The sequence below is a fragment of the Sinocyclocheilus anshuiensis genome, unplaced genomic scaffold (genome assembly GCF_001515605.1).
Source record: "Sinocyclocheilus anshuiensis isolate Anshui unplaced genomic scaffold, SAMN03320099.WGS_v1.1 scaffold834, whole genome shotgun sequence".
In the NCBI taxonomy this organism is placed as follows: domain Eukaryota; kingdom Metazoa; phylum Chordata; class Actinopteri; order Cypriniformes; family Cyprinidae; genus Sinocyclocheilus; species Sinocyclocheilus anshuiensis.
Window position 1 is genome coordinate 759,039 of NW_015540885.1, and position 10,358 is coordinate 769,396.

The window sequence follows — 10,358 nt, forward strand, 5'->3', positions numbered from 1 at the left end:
TATATATATATTATTCTGGAGGATTAGGGTTCTTCCTTTGAAGTAGCTACATGTTAAAGTCTTTTTGTGACGATTGTATCCAACCTGTCAATTCTCCTGTGTAAAATAGCCATATTAAAATTCATAAAGTTCAAGTGGCTGAGCTTGAATCTAATTTAATACTATAGTCTTTTTTATTAAAATACTTTTTAAAATTTGCAACATGTGTATTATTTTTTGTAGCTCCAAAGGAACTAGACACATTACATTGTGCTGAGGCTCTAATTACATAATTATAATCAAAACTGATGGAAGACGTGAGTGATATGTAGCCTATATTACACTGTACGAATGGCAACGCTTTTATTTATTTATGTATTTTATTTATTTTTTTACGAATGGCAAAAGCGCCAGGTCAAGGAATAGATCACAGGAGCTCAGCTGACCAGCAACAGTGTAGCTTGGCTACTTTTACGCCTTTGATGCTTCTTCACGATTGGCCCGTGTCGTTTCCTTAGTTACGCTTATTGGATGATTTTACAATCAGTCTTTCCACGCGCCCGCCCACTTTCGACTTCCGCGCGTCATCCGTGGTTGCAGAACACAGATTGGCAAATTACACCATGTGTTCTGCGGACACACGCATTCGATTGGCTGAGTGTCTCGCCGTCGCCCCGCCCATCTACGAGGAAAGGCTCTGGATTGGCTGGCGCCGACCTCCCCGGGTCTTCCTGCGCGTTTACATTTTCCGATTCTTGACGCAGCGGTGTGGCGTAACCCCTTCTGTGCTCCCGTTCAACTCCATTACAACTCTTGCGCACACGGCGCAGTTTACGGTCATCGGCCGGAGTGACAAAGAGAACGAGCACACACCGACGGAGAAGAGATAAAAAAGGAGTTTTCTGAATTGCCGTGGGGATTCTTATCACCGTTTCCTTTCGGAACCGCACGTTTGGCTCGTTTCTTGAGCTACCCGGTGTACATTTGGGATTTCTTATTTGGTCATCCGTGTGCATGGAGTTAAGTGGGTCGGAGCGGCCGAGGATATCAGTCTTGAAATTGGGCAATTGGAAAATTCTCAGTCGTATCGTTGGTTAGAGCAAGCAAGCCGCCATGGCTGGTGCTACTGGATCGCCGAGTCTCCACCTCAGTATATGAAAAATACTGAATGGTGATGAAAAACCACTCGAATTTCTCAGCGTCGTGAGGGTATTTTAGACACGGACTGTGTTCTTTGTGTAAATCTCTGTTCCAGTCAGAGAGAGAGCGAGAAAGAGACGAGTATCGGTGGGTTTTGTTCGAGGGAAACTGGGAAAAGGCCGATTTCATGAGCGAGTTTATCTGAGGTTTCATCACTGAAGCTTCACAGATAGTCACAGGGAAACGATGATCTGAACGCGAGACGCTTGAGAGCTCACTGAAGAAAACGACCTCGAAGGGACCCCGGACAGCCGAGCCGCTTTCGCCCATTTTCCTTCGTATTTAAGTTGGAGACAAACTGCTTCCCGCGGGTCGAAACGGATTCGTTCAAGACTAACAGTCGTATTTTACTCTGAGAGACGCGTGGGATTTCGGATTGGAAAATGTCCGGTCGGCCCAGAACCACCTCCTTCGCAGAGAGCTGCAAGCCAGTGCCGCAGCCGTCGGCATTCGGCAGCATGAAAGTCAGCAGTAAGTATCATTTTCGGACGCCGGGAAATGTGCTTTTGGTGCTTTGGCGAGGCTGCTCGCGCTGTTGACCTAACCTGGTCGCTTTAATAACCGAGAATGGGCGCATCGAGCCAGGCAGGCACATGAGCAGAGATTTGAGTGCCTTCAAGTGTCACCTTTGGGTGAAATAGACGTGCCCCATTTAAAATCGGTCAGCGTGCTTTATCCCACAGCCCAACCGATACAGGACCCTGCCATGGGTTATACGGGTATGACTGCCACTGATTCAGGGCAGGTTGGTGGCGAGTGAACTATTGTGCGTGGCATACATTTGTTCTGTGCGTTTTAATATAAGGTCTTGATAGTGCAGGAGACTGAATCAGTGCTGAATCAGTCTGGAGATGAACAGCCACGGAGTCCAGACTGACAGCAGCTCGCCATATCATTTTCTCTATAAGGGACTTATATTATTACTATTTATCCACTACAGATATTAATGATGCATATTAATTAATAATACAGGTATTTTTATTTGGTACTAGAGCTTTAAGTACTACGTAATTCGATCGTGACTAGCTTGTTTTAATGTTTCTAGCATTCATTTTTCAAAATTAAGTGATTTAATAATGACTAGTAACTTTTTCAACTTCACTAGTATCTATTCATTTAGTTACTTAGCCTATATATTACATCAAGTAGTTATTCATTTGCTACTAATGACTGTCCCAAGTGACCAGTAATGCTGCTGGTAACAAATTGTACATTTTGTAATTGATACAGTGGTTGGGTAAAAAATGTAAATGAAAAAAATACTGTGGTTTAGTTGTAACTCTTTTTTTTTTTTGTCTCCAAGCTCCAACTACTATGTATTCCAGTTGTTATTCTAACTTTATTAGTATATTATATATTTGTATCTGTTTATGAAACACTATGCCAGAAGTCACTTGTAACAATTCTTATCTAGATATTTTTATTTATTTATTTTATTTTTGGCTAGTTAGAATTGCTACTTTATAGTTCAATTGTAATCTTATTACTAAGATGTTTAAATGTTATTAGAAGCATTGAGATGTGGTCTAATAAACGGATACTAGTGTCTATTCAAATTAGCGTGTTAAAAACTGGAGCAGATGCTAGATTTAATTAGTTAAAAACCATGATAGAGACTATAATTCAAAATCGCTACCAGCTGACACATTTCTACAGGTTTATCATGTCTACTGGTATATTGCCCACCCCAAGTCCTTAAAGTATAATTATTAGTAAATCTGAAATAGAAATACATACTAGTTGGAAATAGTTAATATGTGAACAGATCCTAATAAAATTCAATGAAAAAAAAAAAGTAGGATCATGACAGTTAGCAAATAAAAAATAACAAATGAATAGGTATCAGTTACTAATTGAACAGATTCTAGCCATAATTGTAATGCGTAATAGTATCTAATGAATAGTTACTAGTGAAACTGAAAAAAAAAAAGGTTTCATTATCTTGTACAATGCTTAAACTATTTATTTATTTATTTCTTTATTTATTTAACTAACACTACAGAAGAACCAGTTATTATATAAAATGTTTAGATAAAAGTGCTTTAAAGTGTCCGGATTGACAGCACTGTACGTTTCTTTTGAAATGCGCTTGAATTAAGTAGTGGTTGTTCAGCCAGCCTCTAAAACTATACACACTTGACTCAAAAATGTATGTGCCCATTCAGATGCATTTTCTCAAACTTCATTGCTATATTACAACTTTTTTGTTCATTCACAGTGCAGCAATAGCAAGTTATTTTTTGGATATAATACAGTATTGTTCACTTGGTCAACATGAAGTCAAAATCGACCCTATTCACTTTCTAAATTAAGTAGTGGTTGTTCAGCCAGCCTCTAAAACTATACACACTTGCCCCAAAAATGTATGTGCCCATTCAGATGCATTTTCTCAAACTTCATTGCTATATTACAACTTTTTTGTTCATTCACAGTGCAGCAATAGCTGTTATTTTTGGATATAATACAGTATTGTTCACTTGGTCAACATGAAGTCAAAATCGACCCTATTCACTTTCTAAATTAATGTTCCTGATCTTAATGTGAAAGAGTCATTTGCTAAATATTATTCCTTAATTTGTCTTGGCAATCTTTTATCAAAATGTAATTATGTGCTCTTCCAGTAAAATGTCTTTACCTCTCAGCTGACGTCTCACTTCTTTACCCCTCCCTTTAAATGTAGTGCCCACTTTACCTGATCCAATCAACTCCCGATGGATAAAATGAAGTCCCGTCCTACAAAAGTCAGATTATGTAAAATTATTGTTGTGAACAACATTTCACGCTGACTGTAAGTTATGAGATCAAAGACTACATTACAAAGTGCAAGGAACAAATTTAGTCAAACTTTCAGCACATGCTTTTTAATTTTTATTCGCCCAATTGATCAGATTTGATTTGAGTAAATTTTTAGCTGTCCAAAACAGCATCCCGCAGCAGTATAAAACACTCTCTCTTTCACCTCTCTCTGTGGATTCGGGTATGGCAGGTGTCACCTTTTACCCCACTCCATTATCATCTGGCTCTGTCAGCTTCTGTGGATGTGTGGAAGCTTTCCTGCACCCTCAGCACAACTCCTTGTACCTTGTACATCCATACTTTCTTTTGCAATCACAAGTAGCATTTAACAGTAACTGATGGAACGGAGGCATCATTGCTTCAGCAGCAATGACGAGTATAGAAATTGTCCCTTTTTCTTTAAACAGGTTTGCCAAATACTGCATTTTGTCAACATACTAAAACTCCAGAGATATGTGGACTTAAAGACCACATCAAAAATTATAGTCCAGGGGCCTGTTTCAATAAGGAGGTTCAACCAACTCTGAGTTGACTTACTCTGAGATGGGAAACTCTGAGTTTTCGGGTTCAGAACAGCTGAATTTAGTTAGTTCAATCGACTCTGAGTAGGTTGACTCTATGAAAAGCCATGATCAATGGAGCTCCGATATTACTTCCTTAATTTGTCTTGGCAATCTTTTACCCCACTCCATTATCATCTGGCTCTGTCAGCTTCTGTGGATGTGTGGAAGCTTTCCTGCACCCTCAGCACAACTCCTTGTACCTTGTACATCCATACTTTCTTTTGCAATCACAAGTAGCATTTAACAGTAACTGATGGAACGGAGGCATCATTGCTTCAGCAGCAATGACGAGTATAGAAATTGTCCCTTTTTCTTTAAACAGGTTTGCCAAATACTGCATTTTGTCAACATACTAAAACTCCAGAGATATGTGGACTTAAAGACCACATCAAAAATTATAGTCCAGGGGCCTGTTTCAATAAGGAGGTTCAACCAACTCTGAGTTGACTTACTCTGAGATGGGAAACTCTAGTTTTTAGGTTCAGAACAGCTGAATTTAGTTAGTTCAATCAACTCTTAATAGGTTGACTCTGAGGTTAGCACGTGCACCATGACTATGAAAAGCCATGGTTAATGGAGCTCCAAAATTATGATTCACCATGGCAACAGCACCTGACAAAAAGACGTCCGCATACTTCTGAGTCAATATGTAACTTTAATTCTTAATCACTGTTATAATATCAAAGGTAAAAACTGGCAGAACGGTAAGTTATTGAACTAATATTAATTTTCATGGTATGCCATAGGCAAAAGAAAAAAAAAAGAAATAAAACAGCTGAACATGAAGTATAAAAACACAATTCAATCAGGCAAAGCTTTAACCATAAAAGGTTAATGGGTGTAGGCTACATGACTTTACAAATATTTGACATTAAATAAATATCATTCAGTGTCTATTTCAATGTTCAGCAGCTTTTTCCATGTAGTCTAATGCTCTTTTCACATAATTATATACTCTCTAATCCAAACGGTTGCATTTCTTAATTAGAGTAATGAAATTAACATTTGAATTCTACTCAGCCAACAGCAAGAAGGCTCGCAAAATAATGAAGAACAGATGAAAAGGAGATGGTCACAATACCAAGTATTGGAAGAATATTAAAATCCAACATGAAAAAGAATAAATGTTGCTTTTGTATTTGTAGGAAATAAAGATGACCAAAAAAATGTAACAGTTGTGGTGGTGGTTACAGCATATTTCTCTAACTACCTTTCCATCTGGCATCCTTCCATTCCATACAGTAATCAGCTTCATTTTCGATGGGTTTGTGCTCAGGAAACTACACAAAAATTCTCCTAAAGAGCGTGAGAGCGAGGCACACTTTACTTTCCGCTCCGCATAGAGTGGCCGTACTAATGTGTGCTCTGCATCCCTGATGTTATATAGAAAACTACCATTTAAAAATGCTACCACTCAAATAAATACATGCAGCATGCATGTGGATATGGCAAAAAATCTAAATAATCCTGTATATAATAATAAAATAATCCTAGTATGTATAAAAGGACATGCCGTTTTTGTCACTTTCACAGTGTCTGCATGATATGTGTAATGAATGAATGCACCTGCACTGCAAAAATGCTTTTCTTACTTAGTATTATTGTCTTGTTGTTTCCAATCAAAATATCTAAAGATTCTTAAATCAAGATGCATTTTCTACATAAGAAAAATGACATACGGCATTTAGTCTTTTAAGTGTATTTTTCTCATTTTGCAAATTATCTGCCAATGGGGTAAGAAAAATTATCTTGTTTCCATTTGCATTAAGATTATTTTACTTGTTTTAAGTAAATTGCACTAAATTTACATTCTAAAATACTCACTAAGAAAATCATTTTTGCAGCGTAAATGAATGAATGAGGTATTTAAACATCGCTTACACTTTAAAAAGGGGGAGGAATCTGACCAGGTTAGGTTTACAGAGTAAGTTACCAAGGTAACTGACTCTGAGTATAAGTTACTTCTCTTTCAGAAACGGCTTGACTTACCCTGCTTTGTATGCAGAGCGGTAAAGAAAGTGTGCCTCGCTCTCACGCTCTATCTGGGAATTTGTGTAGTTTCCTGAGCACTAACCCATTGAAAAGCTGATTACTGTATGGAATGGAAGGATGCCAGATGGAAAGGTAGTTCGAGAAATATGCTGTAACCACCACTACAGCTGTTAAATTTGTTTGGTCATCTTTATTTCCTACAAATACAAAAGCAACAGTTATTATTTTTCCTGTTGGATTTTAATATTCTTCCAATACTTGGTATTGTGGCCATCTCCTCTTCATCTGATTTTGTGAGCCTTCTTGCTGTTGGCTCAGTAGAAGTCAAATGTTAATTTCATTACTCTAATTAAGAAATGCAACAGTTTGCATTAGAGAACAATTAATTATGTGAAGAGAGCATTAGCCTACGTGGAAAAAGCTGCTGCACATTGAAATAGACACTGAATGGTATTTATTTAATATGTCAAACATGTTAACGTAAAGTCATGTATAGCCTGCACCCATGAACGTTTTATGCTTAAAGCTTTACCTGATTGAATTATGTTTGTATGTTATGTTTTTGCCTGTGGGATACCATGAAAATTAATAGTAGTTCAATAACTTACTGTTATGACAGTTTTTACCTTTGATATTATAACAGATATTAAGAATTAAAGTTAAGCATTGGCTCAAAGTATGCAGACGTGTTTTTGGTTGGAGCTGTTGCCATGGTAAATCATCATTTCGGAGCTCCATTGATCATGGCTTTTCATAGTTGTGGTGCACGTGTTAAACTATCAACCTAGTCAACCTATTCAGAGTAGATTTAACTAACTCAGTTCATCTGTTCTGAAACCGAAAACTTAGCATTTCCCATCTCAGGGTAAGTCAATTCAGAGTTCAAGTTTAAACTCAGAGTTGGTTGAACCTCCTTATTGAAACAGGCCCCAGTTCACAGAAAAGATTCGGACTTCTCATCACTGGTGAAAAGTTGGCAGCCCTAGTTATTATTATTATTACTGTTAACATTGTATGTGTAACTGGAAAGGTTACTCCATACAACATTATCTTACAGTCCGTTCAGTTACATGTTGTTAAAATGACTGTTTGTGCAGGGCCTTTCTGCACAGGTGGAAAGTGCAGCTCGGGCTTTAGTCCAAATAATTGCAAGGGATTTGACACCAGGCCGCTCCACATCAAATCCCCCACAGGCACACCTCCCCTCTCACTCTGTCTCTTTGCCCTCGCCCTCATCCTCATCTTCATCCTCATCCCTTCTGATGCTAGAGTGAATCAGGCCCTGAAAAGGTTTGGATCATATGAAGCTAGACAGTATTTGTTCTGTATGTCCATGAAATGCATTTAAGTTTTCCACCTAAACCCAGCTATGATTTATGATTTGACAAATCTTCTCATAACATACTAATTCTTGTTTTAACTTATGCATTTAGGCAATTTCCTGCGATTTTTAGTTCCCAAGGTGACCAAGCAAGAGGGAAAAGACGCTTTGTGACACAGCCAAGACACACCAATACGCAAATCAAAACAACTGAACTCCAGATATATGTTTTAGCTGAACCAGCTGCTGCAAACACACCCAAACTCACTCCAAACAGTTCTGAAGAACTTGTTTTGGCACATGCCGGACTTGGCAAGAGACTCATTACATTTAAAGACTCTGCCAAACATGATGAGGTAAGATGATTAATTTGTTTTCAAAGGGATCTTATTATGCCCTTTTACAAAGTCTTTATTTGTTTTTTGGGATGCACTAGAACAGTGGTTCCCAACCACGTTCCTGGAGGCCCCCCAACACTGCACATTTTGCATCACTCCTTTGTCTGACACACCCATTTCAGGTCTTGGAGTCTCTACTAATGAGCTGATGATCTGAATCAGGTGTGTTTGATTATGGAGACATGGAAAACATGCAGTGTTGGGGGGCCTCCAGGAACATATTTGGGAACCACTGTACTAGAACAGGTTTTCATGCTTGATTGTTCCAATAAAAGGCATTATTTGTCACACATTTTACATCAGGGATGGGTAGCTTTGGTCCAGAAGGGCCACTGTCCTGCAGAGTTTAGCTCCAACCCTAATTAAACACACCTACCTGCCTGTAGCTTTCTGGCGATCTTGAAGACATTAGGCTCGTTCAAGATGCATTGGCGCTGCACAGACCGATCGGCGTATGACATCCAAGTACCACAAGAGCGATTTGATGACTCTTAATGCTTTTGAATTTCTCTTGCGGTACTTTGTCATACGGCAATCAGTCTGCACAATGCCAATGCATCTTGACAAGGCTACTGATTAGCTTGTTCAGGTGTGTTTGATTAGGGTTGGATCTAAACTCTGGCAGGACAGTGGCCCTCCATGACTGAAGTTACTTAGCCCTAATTTACATTATTGCAGCACCTCTCTTCCTAGTCCAGCGGTGCCCAAACTTGGTCCTGGAGGGCCGGTGTCCTGCAGAGTTTAGCTCCAACTTGCTAAACACACCTGCTGGGAAGTTTCTAGTATGCCTAGTAAGAGCTTAATTAGCTGGTTCAGTTGTTTAATTGGGGTTGGAGTTAAACTCTGCAGGACACCGGCCCACCAGGACCGAGTTTGGGCACCCCTGTCCCAGTCTGTCTTGAACGCTCTGTTTAGTTATGATGAAACTCCTTCCAAAATATGTGCTCTGATTGGTTAACTGGCCCATTTCATTGTGATTGGCAAACCACTGAAAAGCTCAAAAAACGTAATAGGATCCCTCCAACAGGTTTGTATATTTTCATACAAAAATGTAAGATGCACACATTTTGTAAGGTTTTTCCTTCTGATTGTATAAGAATACAATGATAGCTTAAACATTTTAGAATTATAATTAGGCTCTGCATGTTGTGTATAACCTTATTTAGACCTTAGACAAATATTTTTAAATGACAGAATAACAAATGACAAGTGATTATATCTTATTTAGATTTTTGATCAACTGGAGGACGAGTTTCCGAAGTTGAGAAGCCTGAAGAGAAGCTGGATGTTTTACAAAGCCACCGGTACAGTTGCCTCTTGCTTGCTGACTGGGAGATTAAAGCATTGGGGTCATTCTTATGTTCCCCAGATTTATATGGCTATATAAACAAGGCTATGTACTATCCACACTATAAAGTATGTTCTAATCACTCAAATATTAAATATCATATGGTCTTGGATAACTAAGCCAGCTTCACTAAACATATACTTCTCTGTTCAGTTTAACTTGCATTAATCTTTTTATTGTGGGTTAGGGAAAAATAAGTGTAAACCTTTTTAAAAGTTACTATGTGTTAACTCAGGGTTCCCAACCACAACCCCGCTACATCCTGTGGCACTGATGTAGCTGCTAGACAACACTGTAAATATAATATTTATAGTTTTGAGACGCTACAGACAACAGTATGATTTTCTATAATTCCTATGATGTCTTGTGATGTGAATTGTAATGTGATATGCTGTGCTATATAAAAGAAGAGTGTTGGGACTGACAATACTGTATTCACATTCTATTCAACAAGGTGGAAGTGGGCGCCGGAAACTGTCCATGCTGCTTACTGATGCTGAGGGCTACACTTTGCGTGCACTCAAATCTGCTTCCAACAATGGGAAAAATGTTCTCTACGTAGTTCCAATTCAGGAAACTCTTTCAGTGGATCCCCTACCCTATGATGCTCCTGAATTTTGTAAGATGCCCAAAGCAAACTGTGTGTCATGTGGCCAGAAAATGCCCCTTCAGATGTTGGCCTTACATGTAGAGGAATGTTCAGTAAGTTTTTATATATTCTTTCTCTAATTTTGCTGAAATGTTTAGTTCATAAATTTCAT

General features: G+C 38.6%; 1 protein-coding gene across 1 annotated transcript; it reads left to right on the top strand.

Moving 5' to 3' along the window:
- Nucleotides 1-7,403: 7,403 nt before the first annotated feature.
- On the top strand, nt 7,404-10,299 carry LOC107688673 (uncharacterized; the record flags this gene model as incomplete). Its single annotated transcript, XM_016486394.1, has 4 exons — nt 7,404-7,820; nt 7,964-8,207; nt 9,478-9,553; nt 10,052-10,299. Coding segments are annotated over exons 1-4 (777 nt in total), but the record flags the coding sequence as incomplete, so codon positions are not given.
- Between the last annotated feature and the right edge of the window lie 59 nt (nt 10,300-10,358).